Source organism: Schistocerca piceifrons, chromosome 5 (assembly GCF_021461385.2).
Source record: "Schistocerca piceifrons isolate TAMUIC-IGC-003096 chromosome 5, iqSchPice1.1, whole genome shotgun sequence".
Lineage (NCBI taxonomy): Eukaryota > Metazoa > Arthropoda > Insecta > Orthoptera > Acrididae > Schistocerca > Schistocerca piceifrons.
The window spans coordinates 550896677-550914667 of NC_060142.1; the positions used below are offsets into that span (position 1 = coordinate 550896677).

The 17991-nt window shown below is 39.6% G+C and overlaps 1 protein-coding gene across 1 annotated transcript in view; it reads right to left on the minus strand.

Moving 5' to 3' along the window:
• Positions 1-17991, minus strand: part of LOC124798363 (receptor-type tyrosine-protein phosphatase kappa) — a 689856-nt gene that overhangs the window by 201346 nt on the left and 470519 nt on the right. The window contains exon 5 of the mRNA XM_047261733.1: positions 14301-14441. Within this exon, the coding sequence (XP_047117689.1) occupies positions 14301-14441 (141 nt within the window). The remainder of the gene's footprint in view (positions 1-14300; positions 14442-17991) is intronic.

Sequence of the window (17991 nt, forward strand, 5' to 3'; positions counted from 1 at the left end):
ATGATATGATCGTGTTATTTTTATATTTACTTTTTATTAGCATGATCTTGTAGTTATTTTTGACAGATTTTTTGGCAGCTTTGACTCCAGCAATGCTACATGTCTATAATGGAATTTCTACAGGTTGGGGTGGGATACCCAACAAAGTTATTTAAGCTATACACAATAAAATTGCAAACCCACTAACTCAAAAAATAAATCTATGTTTCGAAGAGGGCTGTTTCCCAGAGGTTCTGAAATATGCTGAAGTTAAACCACTCTTCAAGAAGGGATCATGAGAGATGATGGGAAATTATTGTCCTCTCTCAATTCTCCCAGTCATATCTAAAATATTTGTAAAACTTGCCGTTGCCCAAATCCAAGACTTCATTGCAAAATATTCTGGTATACTAATCAATCAATTTGGTTTTCAGCAGGAGAAAACATCACAGATGCAGAGAACAATTTCATTGAGAAAATCAGTACATCATTAGATAAGAGACATAAGATGCAGGAATTTTCTGCGACCTCACAAAGGCGTTTGATTCTGTAAACCACAAAGGCGCTGCTTATTTACAAACTTGGAAACTATGGCATTAGCAGCAGTACCCTAAAATGGCTTCAATACTTCTTATCAAACAGAAAGTACAGAGTTAGCATCTCTTTAAATGACACACATTATTTTTCTGACTAGGGGAAAAAAAATTATATATCAGGGTGTTCTACAAGCCTCCGTATTAGGCCCAGTCCTATTTCTCTTCCATGTTAATGACTTACCATTAAATATCAGCTTCCCATCAATTCTGTTCGTAGATGATACTTTTGTCTTAGTTGAAGATCAGGATTTGGGAAAAATTCCGAAATCTGTGATCAATACCCTCAGTACCTTAGAAACTTGGTTTCAGCTAAATGGGTTTAATCTGAATATGTCTAAGACTCGCATGATGCACTTCAAAACCAAACAGTCAAAATGTGAGGAGATTAAGATTGTTCAAAACAACCAAGACATAAAAGACATTGACTCAGTCAAATTTTTAGGTTTAAATGTAGATAAATATTTGAACTGGCAGGCACATAGTGAATACCCAGCAAACAAACTGAGTGGCTTTGCATTAGTGTGGATGCTAAAAACACAGAAAAAAAAATCATTCAAAATACGTGTACTGTAAATCATAAAAAAACCATTCCTACATTGTTGATATTACTATCTGGAGTTTTCATTGTTTAATTTCATGTTTGTTTTTTTAATCAAGTTGTTCATCTTCTCTGATACTTGTCCTATGTATGGTATTGTAACACAAGTAAGTTTATTTATGTTTTTACTTCTCATTTCAATGTTATGTATGTGAAAAATTGGAATGATGATGTGATATCAGTTTGGGGTTCATGTCTATTACATTTATGTTGTACTTTTATTAGCTTATTTAATTTATTTGTGTGGACTGAGTATACATTACAACTAGTGCATCAGATATATCTGTCTAAAAGTTTGTTAGTTTAGACAAACATTACAGGTATTATGCACTTGCTTAACTGTAAATCAGTTATGTAAAGGTCTTGATTAAGCTCATCTTTATAATTTAGTTTGCAACATTTTAAAGATCAGATTAATCAAGACCTTTTCATAACTCATTCACAGTGAAGCAAGTGCTTAACACCTGTAACCCTTTTGCTGCTATAATTGTGCTCTTTGCACTATATTCTGAGGCAGCTTTTTTTGTTGCAGCTGTACTGCTCATCAAATGCTGGTTCCTGTGCTGAGAGACAATGTCCCAGCCAATGTGAAATACTTGTCATCCAATTTTTCAAAAACTATTACACGAAAAGTTTGATTTTTGCACATCTCACAATCCAACATCTTCACTTGATAAAGAACTGAATTTCTTTTTGTTATCTCTCATACTTACTGCGCTGTATCAGATTAAGTGAAACACTGCACAAAATTTTGAAGATTTAGCAGAGGTAATAATGCATTCTGTAAATTTTGTGCATGGTTGGTTTTAGCTCATACATTGCAGTAAACAAAATGTAGAGAAGACATTGAAATTTCATTGAAAATTGAGAGCAGTAGAATATCTCCTTTTGTTCATAAGTTACTGGGTTTCATATATGACAGTTGGGCATGACGCATCCAGTTCCATCCATGCAGACTTGCCAGGTGCTATGAAATATTTGTCAATCATTTTTCAGAAAACTATCAAGTGAAAGAAATTGATTTTTACACCTGTGACAGTCTGATATCTTCACTTTTGGAAGAGCTGAATTTCTTTTCATTACATGCTATAGTTCCTAAGTAAAATATTGTGAAAATTTTACTGATTTCGCAGAGGTAAAAGCAAACTGCATAAACTTCGCATGTGGTCGTTTTTAGCTCTTATACCATAGTAAATGAAATGTAGATAAGGTATCAAAATTTTAGTAAAATTGAGAGCAGAAAGATATTTCATTTCTTTCTTGAGTTATAGGGATTTATTTCCAAAGGATGGTCACGTATGACACACCCACGCATGTCCTCGCGCATCATAAATTGTGGTCATAACAATTGTCACATCTCACAAGCAATTCAAGATATCAAAACAAGGGTATTTGCAAATGATAGCACCAAGATAATGAAGTAACTCGTCTGTAGCAGTGGTAGGTCGGCAGGTCAGGATACATTTACATGTCCACAGCACAGCATGAAAACCCATGCAGCAAGTTTATATGCATCTATTACACCTGGGGAACTGAGTAGCAGGTTGTGTATATGTGCTCACAGCAGAGAAAGGATTAATATTGACTATACTAATGAATTAGCAGACAGATGTGTCTGGTGTACCAGTCATAAAATGTTGTTGTTGTTGTGGTCTTCAGTCCTGAGACTGGTTTGATGCAGCTCTCCATGCTACTCTATCCTGTGCAAGCTTTTTCATCTCCCAGTACCTACTGCTACCTACATCCTTCTGAATCTGCTTAGTGTATTCATCTCTTGGTCTCCCTCTACGATTTTTACCCTCCACGCTGCCCTCCAATACTAAATTGGTGATCCCTTGATGCCTCAGAACATGTCCTACCAACCGATCCCTTCTTCTGGTCAAGTTGTGCCACAAACTTCTCTTCTCCCCAATCCTATTCAATACTTCCTCATTAGTTATGTGATCTACCCATCTAATCTTCAGCATTATTCTGTAGCACCACATTTCGAAAGCTTCTATTCTCTTCTTGTCCAAACTATTTATCGTCCATGTTTCACTTCCATACATGGCTACACTCCATACGAATACTTTCAGAAATGACTTCCTCGCACTTAAATCAATACTGGATGTTAACAAATTTCTCTTCTTCAGAAACACTTTCCTTGCCATTGCCAGCCTACATTTTATATCCTCTCTACTTCGACCATCATCAGTTATTTTGCTCCCCAAATAGCAAAACTCCTTTACTACTTTAAGTGCCTCATTTCCTAATCTAATTCCCTCAGCATCACCCGACTTAATCAGACTACATTCCATTATCCTTGTTTTGCTTTTGTTGATGTTCATCTTATATCCTCCTTTCAAGACACTGTCCATTCCATTCAACTGCTCTTGCAAGTCCTTTGCTGTCTCTGACAGAATTACAATGTCATCGGCGAACCTCAAAGTTTTTATTTCTTCTCCATGAATTTTAATACCTACTCCGAATTTTTCTTTTGTTTCCTTTACTGCTTGCTCAATATACAGATTGAACAACATCGGGGAGAGGCTACAACCCTGTCTTACTCCCTTCCCAACCACTGCTTCCCTTTCATGTCCCTCGACTCTTATAACTGCCATTTGGTTTCTGTATAAATTGTAAATAGCCTTTCGCTCCCTGTATTTTACCCCTGCCACCTTTAGAATTTGAAAGAGAGTATTCCAGTCAACATTGTCAAAAGCTTTCTCTAAGTCTACAAATGCTAGAAACGTAGGTTTGCCTTTCCTTAATCTTTCTTCTAAGATAAGTCGTAAGGTCAGTATTGCCTCACGTGTTCCAGTGTTTCTACGGAATCCAAACTGATCTTCCCCGAGGTTGGCTTCTACTAGTTTTTCCATTCGTCTGTAAAGAATTCGTGTTAGTATTTTGCAGCTGTGACTTATTAAGCTGATAGTTCGGTAATTTTCACATCTGTCAACACCTGCTTTCTTTGGGATTGGAATTATTATATTCTTCTTGAAGTCTGAGGGTATTTCGCCTGTTTCATACATCTTGCTCACCAGATGGTAGAGTTTTGTCAGGACTGGCTCTCCCACGGCCGTCAGTAGTTCCAATGGAATATTGTCTACTCCGGGGGCCTTGTTTCGACTCAGGTCTTTCAGTGCTCTGTCAAACTCTTCACGCAGTATCATATCTCCCATTTCATCTTCATCTACATCCTCTTCCATTTCCATAATATTGTCCTCAAGTACATCACCCTTGTATAGACCCTCTATATACTCCTTCCACCTTTCTGCTTTCCCTTCTTTGCTTAGAACTGGGTTTCCATCTGAGCTCTTGATATTCATACAAGTCGTTCTCTTATCTCCAAAGGTCTCTTTAATTTTCCTGTAGGCGGTATCTATCTTACCCCTAGTGAGATAGGCCTCTACATCCTTACATTTGTCCTCTAGCCATCCCTGCTTAGCCATTTTGCACTTCCTGTCGATCTCATTTTTGAGACGTTTGTATTCCTTTTTGCCTGTTTCACTTACTGCATTTTTATATTTTCTCCTTTCATCAATTAAATTCAATATTTCTTCTGTTACCCAAGGATTTCTACTATCCCTCATCTTTTTACCTACTTGATCCTCTGCTGCCTTCACTACTTCATCCCTCAAAGCTACCCATTCTTCTTCTACTGTATTTATTTCCCCCATTCCTCTCAATTGCTCCCTTATGCTCTCCCTGAATCTCTGTACAACCTCTGGTTCTTTTAGTTTATCCAGGTCCCATCTCCTTAAATTCCCACCTTTTTGCAGTTTCTTCAGTTTTAATCTACAGGTCATAACCAATAGATTGTGGTCAGAGTCCACATCTGCCCCTGGAAATGTCTTACAATTTAAAACCTGGTTCCTAAATCTCTGTCTTACCATTATATAATCTATCTGAAACCTTTTAGTATCTCCAGGGTTCTTCCATGTATACAACCTTCTTTCATGATTCTTAAACCAAGTGTTAGTTATGATTATGTTGTGCTCTGTGCAAAATTCGACCAGGCGGCTTCCTCTTTCATTTCTGTCCCCCAATCCATATTCATAAAATACACTCAATTTATAAAAAGAAATTAGACAAGCTAATAAAAGTGCAAAGTAAATTAACAACCATGAACCTCAATCCAAAATCACATCACCATTCCAATTTTTCACACACTTGAAAAAATCTCAGTGATACACAATTTAGAGATTATGAATTAGAAATACTTAGGAAATACAGCTAAAATTACAGGAACAGTTTACAAAATCAAAAACAAATGGCATATGTAAAGAAATAATATTAAAAAGAGAAGGAAATATTACAAATAAACCTACCTAGGTTACATCATCATAAATAGGGCAAATAATGGAAAAAATGAACAACTTGTTTAAGAAAACAAACATAAAATTAACATTTCATCTGAATAACAACTTGAAAGTCAAATGGCTCGTAGCACTATGGGACTTAACATCTGAGGTCATCAGTCCCCTAGAACTTAGAACTACTTAAACCTAACTAACCTAAGGACATCAAACACATCCATGCCCGAGGCCGGATTCGAACCTGCGACCGTAACGGTCACGCGGTTCCAGACTGAAGCGCATAGAACCGCACGGCCACACCGGTCGGCAACTTGAAAGTCGAAATATCATTAATTAAAAATAATAGCTCCGCTTTTCCAGACCCAGACTTCTACAAGATTTCCTCCGATGATTGTAGTTAATATTATGTTGAACAAACAGGCAACAATTTCAGAATCAGATGCAAAGAACACACACAAAACCGCAAAAGCCACCAATCTACATTTTACTTGCACTTAAAAAGCCAAGAACATAGAGCGGAAAATATTGAAAATTCCCTGAAAATCCTTCACAAAGTACTTAAAGGACATACAATGAAAATTTTTGAGGAAATGGAAATTTACACTCATACAGAAAAATACCAAGAAGACATATTCAACCAACAAACAGATTTTGAACACAAAAAATGCCTAAAAATTTTTATTGACATCATAAAAAGGGTAAATCATTGTAAGACACACAAACCAATAAATCACTTCTAATTTATGTAAAAAATTGTAAAAATACTATCTCTGAAAAATTAAATGTAACCACTGACTTTTCACAAAACAGTATTTTCATTGTAAACATGTATCATCACTGGAGTTGAAGCTGTCAAAAATGCTCTACAAGGGCACCCAAATACAAAGTAAACATATAAATAACATGCTCATATCATAAAAAAAGACAACTGGCATTTATTCCAAGATACCATGTGGACCACGTCTTAAAAGCTAAGACGTAAGCATACGGTGCCATAGACTAACATAGATGTAAGGAACAATATTATACCTATATCATCACCTTCAAACAAACATTTGATAATGGCAAAATGTCAAAACAAGCTAATCGTGTAACTTGTATCATTACCAGTAAATAAATAAATGATGCAGCAAAAATTTTGTACTTAAAATAAAATATGCCGTTCTTCAACAACGTGCAAGATGTGCACCCACGGGAAAGGAACTTATTAAATGATGCTTTTTAATGAAGTTAGTTATTGATTACTGAATTTGACAATGTTAGTAGTAGAGGTCATCTACATTACCTTCCCCCATTACCACACATTTCCCCTGCAGGGACTGCCTGCCTCCCCGAATCCAGGAAGTGTTTGCTAATATTTACAGATATATGGATGGGGGAGGGGGAAAAGGGGGAAAGGAGAGAAGCATGGATGCGGAAAGGACTACGCAGATGAGCTCAGAGGATAGAAGATGTGTGAGGCTGGAGCAGGAACAGCGAAAGTCAATAGAGACAGATAGAGGACAGAGACTCTAAGAACTATGCCAGGAAGGTTACAGGAACAAAGTATATGTTGCTGGGACAGTTACCAGGTGCACAATTCAGAATATAGATGGCATGTGCTGTGAAGCAGTTGTTGAAGACAACTACACCATGTTATATGTCCTCTTCACCATCTAGTGGGTCCAGCTGTTTCTTGGCCACAGTTTGGCTGTGGCCTTTCATGTAAGTAGAGAGCATTTTAGTGGCCATGCCCACATAGACTGCCCCATAGTGGTTGCAGTTAAGTTGGCAGGCCACATAGTCGCTTTAATGAGATTGTAAATGCTTGTGCCAGAAGTGGAGTATTAGGTAGTGACAGGATGTATGCGACAGGTCTTGCATCTACATCATTTGCAGGGATAAGAGCAATGCTACATTCTCAGAAACTACCTCCTGAAGCCCTACAGAATCCAAAGCCTAAACAGACTTGCAACACAGTTGTAAATCTGTAATCTCAAAGTCTCAGTCTCACTAAATTATCAGTCCTTTCCAAAGGCCTCACCTTTTGGCCCACTTGCAAAGTCAATGATGCTGGACTTGTTAAAGACCTTCTCCCCTTATCATGGCCCCTAGGGCAGAAACAGTTTATCAGCAACCCTACCATTCAGACTCAACCCAAAACCAATACTGAACATTGCATTACTCAGAGTACTCCTTCACCTAAGTGTCATTTTCTAGATTAAAATCATTCTCCAAATTCTACAGAAAGAAATTCAATCCACAACCTAAAAACTGATTCTCACCGTACAATCCTACCTGCCAACAAAGGCTCCACCACTGTGATTTTGAACTGCAGGGATTACCTAGAGGACGGACTCCGGCAGCTGTTGGATTTGGCCACTTACAACCCCAGCCACAGCAGGATCTCCAGTCTCTTCTCAAATCCTTGCATCCCTCCCAAAACCTCTCCCATGTGTCTCTTTCTCTCTCTCTCTCTCTCTCTCTCTGCCCCCTCCCCTCCCAAATCCCTCCTGACCCCTCATCACTCCCTGCACTCGTACCATCTCATGCTTCCTAAAGCCCATAAAACCAACCACCCAGGATGCTGTGTTGTGGCTGGATAGTGCACTGCCACAGAGAGAATATCTGCTTTTGTGGATCAGCACTTCAGCCTATTATCCATAACATACACTCCTATAGACAAGACACCAACCAGTTTTCCTACCAGCTTTCCACAGTTCCTGTCCCTTTACCACGTCACACCAGGCTAGTAAATGTCAACGTCTCCTTCGTCTGCTCTAGCCTCCCAAATGGCCAGGACCTTACTGCCACTGAGCACTACCTTTCTCATTGCCCATCTGACTCCAAACCTACAACGCTCCTCCTGCTTACCATGACCAACTATAGTCTCACCCACAATTACTTCCCCTTTGAAGGCAGCACCCAAAAACAAATCTGCAGTACATCCATGGGCACACTTGTACCTCAATCCTATGCCAACAAACTCAGGGCCATCTAGAGACATCATGCTTAGCTGCCCACAATCCCAGAACTCTCACCTGGTTCCAATTTATTCATGTCATCTTCATGATCTGAACCAAAGATGAGGAAACACTATCCACATTCCCCAGGGCCTGAACAGCTTCTCCCCAATTTGCTTCACTTTGTCCTATTTAGTCCACCAAGTAACCTTCCTCTATGTCAAACCCCACCTTTTCGATCAATCGATCAGTAACTCCACATCAAACTCGAAACTGTGGTCATCATACCTGCTGGACAATTAGCCTCTCTACATATATGCCGAGGAGTTCACTGGCCCCTTTTCAGAAAAAGATCTCCCATGCCTTGTCTCCCCAGTCACCTGCCATCCATCACATAACCACTGTCCAGCCACAAAGGAGTGCCCTCTTTCAGACTCAGAACCACGTAAGACTGGAGCAGCAGAATCACACACTCTGCCAGGGATTTGACTAGCTCTTGCCATTCCCTGAAATGAATAATTTCCTCCCCATTATCCTCACCACTCCTTCCAAAATGGTATTCCACCACTCAAACAATCTGTGCAGTATCATTGACCATCCCTATTCCATCCCTGTTCCCAACCCTTTAACCTACTGCTATATCCCTGCAAAAGACCTAGATGCAAGATCTGTCCCACACATTCTTTTACCACAGTTGTACTCCACTCTTGTCACATGCATTCCCTACGCCATCAAAGAAGTGTTACCAGTGAAAGCAGCCATGTGGTGTACCAACTTCACTGCAACCACTGTGCAGCTGTCTATGTGGGTATGAGCACTAACGAGCTGGTTGTCTTTAGCAATGGCCACTCCCAACCTCTGACTTCGAGACAGCTGGACCCACCAGTTGCCAAGTATATCACACAGTACAGTGTACTTTACTTCACTGAATATTTTACAGTCCAAGCCATCTGAATTCACCCAACCAACACCAGAGTTTCAGAACTGCAATTGAGGCGGGGGGGGGGGGGGGGGGGGGGGCTGGAGAACCTCCTATCACCCAGTACCACCTAAGACTTGAATAGATCAATAATTTTCTCCACCAAGGCCAGGACTGTCTCAAGTCAAACCCTGAAGTGAGATCTTCTATTCCTGATACCCTCCTCACAGCATCCACTGCTGTCTACTACTGCCCTCTTAACCTTCATAACATCTTAGTCAAACATTATGACATTCCAAAATCATTACCCCTATCCAAAGGCTGTTAACTATGCAATCATCCCCATTGTACAACCTGCTCCTTGCACTCACCCAACAACACCCACTCCAGTTCCACCACAGGTAAATCCTACAATATCAAAGACAGAGCAATTTTTGAAATACACATTGTTTATCAACTAATTTGGTTCGCTGCTCAGCATTTTATATAGGAATGACCACAACTTAACTGGCTTAATGTGTGTGCAGGCTTTCTTGGTCAGTTAAGTAGCATTATCTTCTCGTAGCGACATTTTGATGGAATGCGTCTCCATTATCTTCAGGTGGAGTGTCAGGATATTGTCGGTTGCGGACTGATATCTCTGCTGGACTGCTCTCTGCTTCCCGCTGCCGGCCAGTCATGTGCCCACGGAATCGCCCGATGCGCCTGGAGCGGCCGGTGGTGAGCTGGACGCGTGTGCGGGGTTTGTGTCCCGGCATCCGTCTCTGTCTGCTCTGTCCGTGGTCCTTGGTGGAACGGAACATTCTTCTCTGATTTTCTTGATTGCAGGCTTCCAAGCCGTGCTGAGATGATAGCTACTGTCGCGGTTGATTAGGTTGTCGTGTAACCATATTTCTATGGACTCTTTGATTACTGAGTCCTAAAATCCGTTTGTACTGCATATTTTCTTTGTGTCCTTGAAATCAAAGGTGTGCTTCTCGTCAATACTATGTTCCGCCACAGCAGATTTGTTGGTCTGATCTAAGCGTACATGACTGAGGTGTTCATTGCAGCACTGTGAGATGCAAAACTGTGTCTGTCCTATATATTGCATCCCACATTCGCATCCGATCTAGTGGATCCTTGGTTGAACCGAGAGGGTCTTTGATTTTTACCGCTGCACTGAAAATGGTCTTCACTTTATGTTTCTTGGAATTCTCACGATCTTGGCCATTGGAGGACCCACATATGGCAAGAATGGACAGCCCATTGCTTCGTCTTCATCTGGTCTCTCTTCTCTCTTCTTGTGGTCAGTCTTCAGAGCTCTCCTTATTTGTGTGTCACTGTATCCATTTTTCTTTAGGTGTTGCAATTCTCCTGGCAAACTTGTCTTATCACAGATGGCCTTGGCCCTGTGCACCAAGGTGTTGAGTACAGAATTGCGTTGCGCTGGGTGGTGGCAGCTGTTGGCATTAAGATAGAGGTCTGTGTGTGTTTTCTTTCTGTACACCATGTGTCTTGTGATCAGGATATTCAGAAAGGGTAAGCTTCCGTTCCCTTCTATCTCCATGGTAAATTTGATATTTGTAGTTTGGCCACATGGCAGCGCCAAACTGCTAGAGTTCCATCAACACCTTAATGGTATACATGGAAATAGCCTGAATGTGCTAAAAAAGGTAGAAAAACTGAAAGGGGAAAAGTGAAGGCTCAATCTAGATAATTTAGTGGTTAGTGAAGTGAAATGGAAAGAAGACAAGTCTTTCTGGGCAGATGAGTATAGGGTAATATCAACAGCAGCAGAATATGGTGTAACGGAAGCAGGATTCGTTATGAATAGGAAGGTAGGGCGGAGAGTGTGTTACTGTAAACAGTTCAGAGACAGGGTTATTCTTATCAGAACTGACAGCAAACCAAAACCGACAACAATATTCAGGTATACATGCCAACGTCACAAGCTGAGGATGAAGAGATAGAGAAAGTACATTAGGATACTAAACGGATAATTCAGTACATAAGGGAGAGGAAAATCTAACTGTCATGTGGGACTGGAATGCAGTTGTAGGGGAAGGAGTAGGAGGAAAGGTTACAGGAGAATATGGGCTTGGGCAAGGAATGAGAGGCTAGTAATAGTGAATACTCTTCAAGGATCACAAGAGGAGGAGGTATACTTGGAAAAGGCTGGGTTATAAGAGAAAATTACAGTTGCATTACATCATGGTCAAACAGAGATTCCAAAATCAGATACTGGATTGTAAGGTGTACCCAGGAGCAGATACAGACTCAGATCACAATGCAGTAGTGATGTAGAGCAGGCTGAAGTTGAAGAGATTAGTCAGAAAGAATCAATATGCAAAGAAGTGCAATACGGAAGTACTAAGGAATGATGAGATACGTTTGAAGTTCTCTAAGGTTGTAGATACAGCAATAAAGAATAGTCCAGTAGGCAGTACAGTTGAAGAGGAATGGACATCTCTAAAAAGAACAATCACAGAAGCTGGAAAGAAAAACACAAGTACAAAGAAAGTAACTTCAAAGAAACTACAGGTAGCAGAAGAAATACGTCAGTTGATGGATGAAAGAAGGCAGTAAGTACAAAAATGTTAAGAGAAATTCAGGAATACAGAAATACAAGTCACTGAGGAATGAAATAAATTGGAAGTGCAGGGAAGCTAAGGCGAAATGGCAGCAAGAAAAATGTGAAGAAATCGAAAAAGAAATGATAGGAGGACTGATTCAGCATATAGAAAAGTGAAAGAACCTTTGGTGAAATTAAAATCAAGGTTGGAAACATTAAGAGTGTAGAGGAGAGAGCAGATAGGTGGGAAGAGTACATGGAAGGCCTCTATGAGGGGGGAGATTTGTCTGATATGATAGAAGAGGAAACAGGAGTCGATTTAGAAGATATAGGGGATCCAGTATTAGAATCAGAATTTAAAAGAGCTTTGGAGGACTTAGGATCAAATAAGGCAGAAGGAACTGATACCATTACATCAGACTTTATAAAATCATTAGGGGAAGTGGCAATAAAACAACCATTCATGTTGGTGTGAAGCATGTAGGAGTCTGGCAATATACCATCTGACTTTCAGAAAAATATCATCCACACAATTCTGAAGACTGCAAGAGCTGACAAGTGCAAGAATTATCACACAATCAGCTCATGCATCCAAGTTGCTGACAATAATAATATACAGAAGAATCGAAAAGAAAACTGAGACTGTGTTAGATAACTATCAGTTTGGCTTTAGGAAAGGTAAAGGCACCAGAGAAGCAATTCAGATGTTGCAAATGATAATTGAAGCACGACTAAAGAAAAATCAAGACACATTCATAGGATTTGTAGACCTAGAAAAAGTGTTCAACAATGTAAAATGGTGCAAAATTTTCGAAATTCTGAGAAAAACATGGTTAAAATATAGGGAGAGACAGGTAATATACAATATGTACAGGAACAAGAGGGAATAATAAGAATGGATAACCATGAACAAAATGCTCAGATTAAAAAGGGTGTAATACAGGGATGTAGTCTTTCACCCCTACTGTTCAATCTGTACATCGAAGAAGCAATGAAGGAAATAAAAGAAAGATTCAGAAGTGGAGTTAAAATTCAAGATGAAAGGATATCAATGATACGATTCGCTGATGACACTGCTATCCTGAGTGAAAGTGAAGAAGAATTACATAATCTGCTGAATGGTATGGGCAGTCTAATGAGTACAGAATATGGACTGGGAGTAAATCGAAGAAAGATGAAAGTAATGAGAAAAAGCAGAAATGAGAACAGCGAGAAACTTAACACCAGGATTGATGGTTACGTAGTAGATGAAGTTAAGGAATAACCGATGATGGACGGAGCAAGGCGGACGTCAAAAGCAGACTAGCACTGGCAAAAAGGGCTTTCCTGGCCAAGAGAAGTCTACTGCAATCAAACATAGGCATTAATTAGAGGAAGAAATTTCTGAGAATATACATTTGGAGCAAATCACTGTATGGTAGTGAAACATGGACTGTAGGAAAAAACAGAAGAGAATTGAAGAACTGAAATGCTACAGATGGATGTTGAAAATTTGATGGACTGATTACGTAAGGAATGAGGCAGTTCTGCGCAGAATCGGAGAGGAAAGAAATATGTGGAAAACACTGACAAGGAGAAGGGACAGGATGATAGAACATCTGTTAAGACATCAGGGACTGACTTCCATGGTACTAGAGGGAGCTGTAGAGGGCAAAAACTGTACAGGAAGACAGAGATTGGAACATATCCAGCAGGTAATTAAGGATGTAGGCTACAAGCGCTACTCTGAGGTGAAGAGATTGGCACAGGGGAGAAGTTAGTGGTAGGCTGCATCAAACCAGTCACAAGACTGATGGGGAAAAAAAAAGTTCCCAGCAATTACAAAACTAACACTGAAGAAGCCATAATAATATTAGCATGCATATGTACTCTGTACTTAACATATTTATGACACTTCAGTCACAGTGTCATTGCTCACTAGTCCAGAACTCATCCACAGTGTTTTAGTTGTGATTCAAGTTACAAAATAGCTTCATAAAATTGCAGTGACACATGAACACAATGCTCTCAACAGTATGATATAAACACAACTTGGAAAACAATATTTAATTTGTATTAAGTGTTTGTTGCAAAATTTGTCACTTGCATATTAATGAAAGAGTAATAGTTCTTTAAAGATGCTAATGTTCAAACACTTAATTGTTTGCTACCTTTTGTAAGAGATTATATTTTGTACTAGGAAGACTAGGAGCTTTACAATCACTCTTGAGATCACATTGAAACTACTTGACTTAGTTGTTCATGAAAATATTTCCATCTTTCACAGGAATTTCTCAAACCTGCAGGTACAACAGTCTTCAAAGTTACTGGTTCAAATAATATCTTGAAAATTTACCAGAATAAGTGAATGTTATAACTTACTCTACAAGATTTCTGGAATGGGGATGGAGCAAGCATTTAATGTCATAACTCACCATTCCTTCAGCTTTTCTGACAAGCTTGAAAGTCCTGATGTGGAAATTGGCCAACTCCTCTTCCTTCACAACAGACACAGATATTTGTCCATACACTTCTGGTTTATCCTTTGCAGCAGGCCAGTACTGCATGCACATTACCTAAAATAAAACAGGTGTCATTCAAATGTTCATATTTTGTAAGTTAAATCATACATGATACAGTTTTCTGATGACACAGTTTTACTGCATATACTGTGAAACTTCAAGCCATCTGATAAAATGGAGTTTTAAAACAGTGCATTAGTAAGCACTGAGCCAGTTTCAGTTCAGAGTTGACAGAAGGTTTGGGTGTAGTAAAGAATAAAGATGGATGTAGAGGAAGAAAAGAAAATGGCAAGTGAAATATGTGATACAATTGAAGTATTAGATAATGGGTTGTCTGATTGGGGTGGGGATATGGATGATAAATAAACCAATAAATATGACTAAAGGAGCATGCACACTAGGCCAATGAAGGTCAGCAAAGGGCAGCAAATGACAGCCAACTGCTTTGTTGGCCAAGACTTGTATAGTGTGTATAAGCAGCAAATTAGTGGCAATGAAGCCACTGATGTTGGTTGCAGTTTGTTGTGTTGGTGGTAACATCAAAGCATTGGTGGTTGGTTAGCATTACGACCTCTCCCCTCCTGTGGATGTTGGGTTGAATGTACGTTGGTTCAGTAGCAATTTGTCATTCTTCTAGAATGGGTGGGTATTTAAGTTTTTCTGGACAGCCACATGTAACGCTTAGTATGTTTTATTGACTGGTTTCACTCTTTATCAAGAACATCACGATGATATTTGGAATTTACAGTTTCAACTACAGTAATTCACCATTAAATTCAAGAGCAAAACAGTTAACAGAACTTCTGAGTGTGATTTATGGCTGTCCTGAAAAAGTTAATTTAAACAGTCATCATTTCCCTTGCAGGCAATGCCTGCTCTCACTAAAGGTGCATATTTATTCTGTTTAAGAATACTAGAGTATAGAGTGGAATATGGAGAGAGCACTGAAGCTGAGAGAGTTTTATTATGGAAGGAAGCCCCCTACAAGCTGCAAATATAAAAACAAACTGAAAAGACTAGACGCTTGGAGGAAAATAACTCAAATATTAGAAAGTGATATGCATGGTGTGAAAAAGAAAGTTGTGTCTTTACTGACATCTCTTGGCCAGAAATGATAAAGAAAAACAAAAAAATTGGGAGTGACTATTAACCTTCTGCTGCAGGTACAGCTCTCATAAAAGAGATGTTATATTTGGAAATTTTAGGGCCTACACAACTCAGTACCAATCCAAAATCCGTTGTGTTCATTAGGGAAAAAATTCTGAAATAGCCCACATTCCATTTCAGCTTTAAAGTCAGACATCAAGCTTGTTCAACCTCACAGCTGCCTACTCATTTAAAAGAGAGGTGTCTATCACTGTCATTTCTTCTTCTTTTCCTGACGATCAGCTTCTTGCAGTAAAATAAGTGCTGCACTTGCAATGACTGCTAAATCCTCTTCTTTCCTAATAATATCAGCCAGTGAAATTGTAACTGAAACACTACTTTGTAACAATTACGCAACTGGATCAAAGTCAGCAAGTTATCAGAGCCAACTTCGATTCAACATGGCCGAATCCCTTGTCCCCGAGCTCTTCCATTGGAGTGGATGACAAGTGAAATATCAATGCACTGGCAACCCATGTTTGGCCAAATCCAGTCTCTGTCATTTGTTGGCCTTAATTGACCTAGTGTCCGCCCCTGGTAGCTGAGTGCTCAGAGTGACAGAATGTCATGCCTAATAGCCTAGGTTCAATTCCCCGCTGGGTCACAAGTTGCTGAAGTGGCGTCAACTCAAAAGACTTGCTCCAGGCAAACAGACTACCAAACAGGAGGCCCTAGACACATGGCATTTCCATTTCCAATAACCTAGTATGTATCTACCTTAATGTGGTTAGGTCTAGGAAGACAAAATAACTGGGAAATATACTGGAGAAAATCTGTAACTGGAGACAAGGGGATCTGACATTAGATGAGAGAATCCAAATGGATTGTGTGACACAGCAGCCATCAGGATTCTTGAGTCATCCTGTTGTACTTGTTAAGCAATCAGGTAATGGATGTTCTCAAGATGAACAGTTTGTGTTCATTACTGGACTTTGTCAGTTTGATAATATCAGACTCAACAGGAAGGGGAGGGGGATGGGGGTGGGGCTGATGGGGAAGGAACAGGCAGGTGCAGTGGTCGGACACGGGACTCACTTTTGAGAGAAAGGCATTTCAAATAAGTTTTCAGGCATACAGATTTAGGTTATTCATGAATTACCTACATTGCTTAGAGAGGCACATGTGGGATGACGACTTTCAAATGGAACAGGAAATTTCCTTCCCCAACCTTTCATTATTCAGGCTTCAGATGTGTTCTGATGACCATATGTTGTGAGGGTGTCAACCCCAATCTTTGTGTCTTTTGTGTAAAAAGTCATTTAGTGAATGCATCAGCAGATAGCATAAGTAGTTCTGGATGTGATGTTCCATTAAAGCTGTATGCTGCATGCTTTGTCAGTAGCATATGGTAGGTGGGATAGGTGACAGTAAAAATGAGGCAGGACTTAGCAGGAAGCGGAGCAGTTCAAACCCACTCCCGTCCTCTTCCTCTTCCCACCAACTAACTGCCTTATCACCACTGATGCAATCTCTTACACATTCCAAACATACTGTCAGTTGGAACAACCACCTATACAATCAGGAAAAGCGGTCTATCTTCGGAAAAGTGGTCTATCTTCGGAAAAGTGGTCTATCTTCGGAAAAGTGGTCTATCTTCATATTTTTATTTTGTCAAATAATTCTGGTTTCAGTACCAAGTACCATCATCAGGTCATCCTCTGGCGTGCAGTAATCTAGCTTGCCTACCCAGATAGGTGTGTAGATGACTGCACCAGGCGATGACCTGACGATGGTACTTGGTACCAAACCTGATAGTCATTAGACAACATGAAAGTTTTACTATGGCTTAAAGCACATAATTTTTTTCTAATGTGACTGCTTCTTTACAAGCCACCATGTATACATAGTTTCTCAGCACCTTAACACTATCTCTCACAATATTCACCTGAAAGTCTCCAAACAGAACTTTCATTCACTAGCCAGTTTTATTTTTACTCTTGGCTTTTTCACCTTTGATGTACAGATATAAAAAACATTGCCATGAGACCATGAATGTCACATCCTATTCCAAGCATTTCATGTGCCACATAAAAAATATTTTTGTTGACTTCCAAAGTTGTGTACCCCCTTGTCTTGGTACAAAGTCATTAATGAAATCTTTGTGGGATGGACTCATGATAAAAAACAGCTCATCCGTTTCCTGAAAATAGCTGATCTCCTTTTCCCAACTGAATTTTTTCTTATCTTTCTACAAACTCCAAGTAACCTTTCTGGCTGATTACTTCACTGAATTTCACTTATAAACTTACATCTACATGAAACAAACCAACAAGCAACAATACCTACGAGGGCTATCTAAAAAGTATCCCACCTTTGGCCAGAAAAAATATTTTGAATACCTGACAGGTTTAAGACCCTAATCCCCTTCAAAGTAGACCCCTTGTGCTTGCACACACTTAGCCCACCGATCCTTCCACTGCTGGAAACACCTCTGGAAGTCTTCTTTTGGAATGGTGTT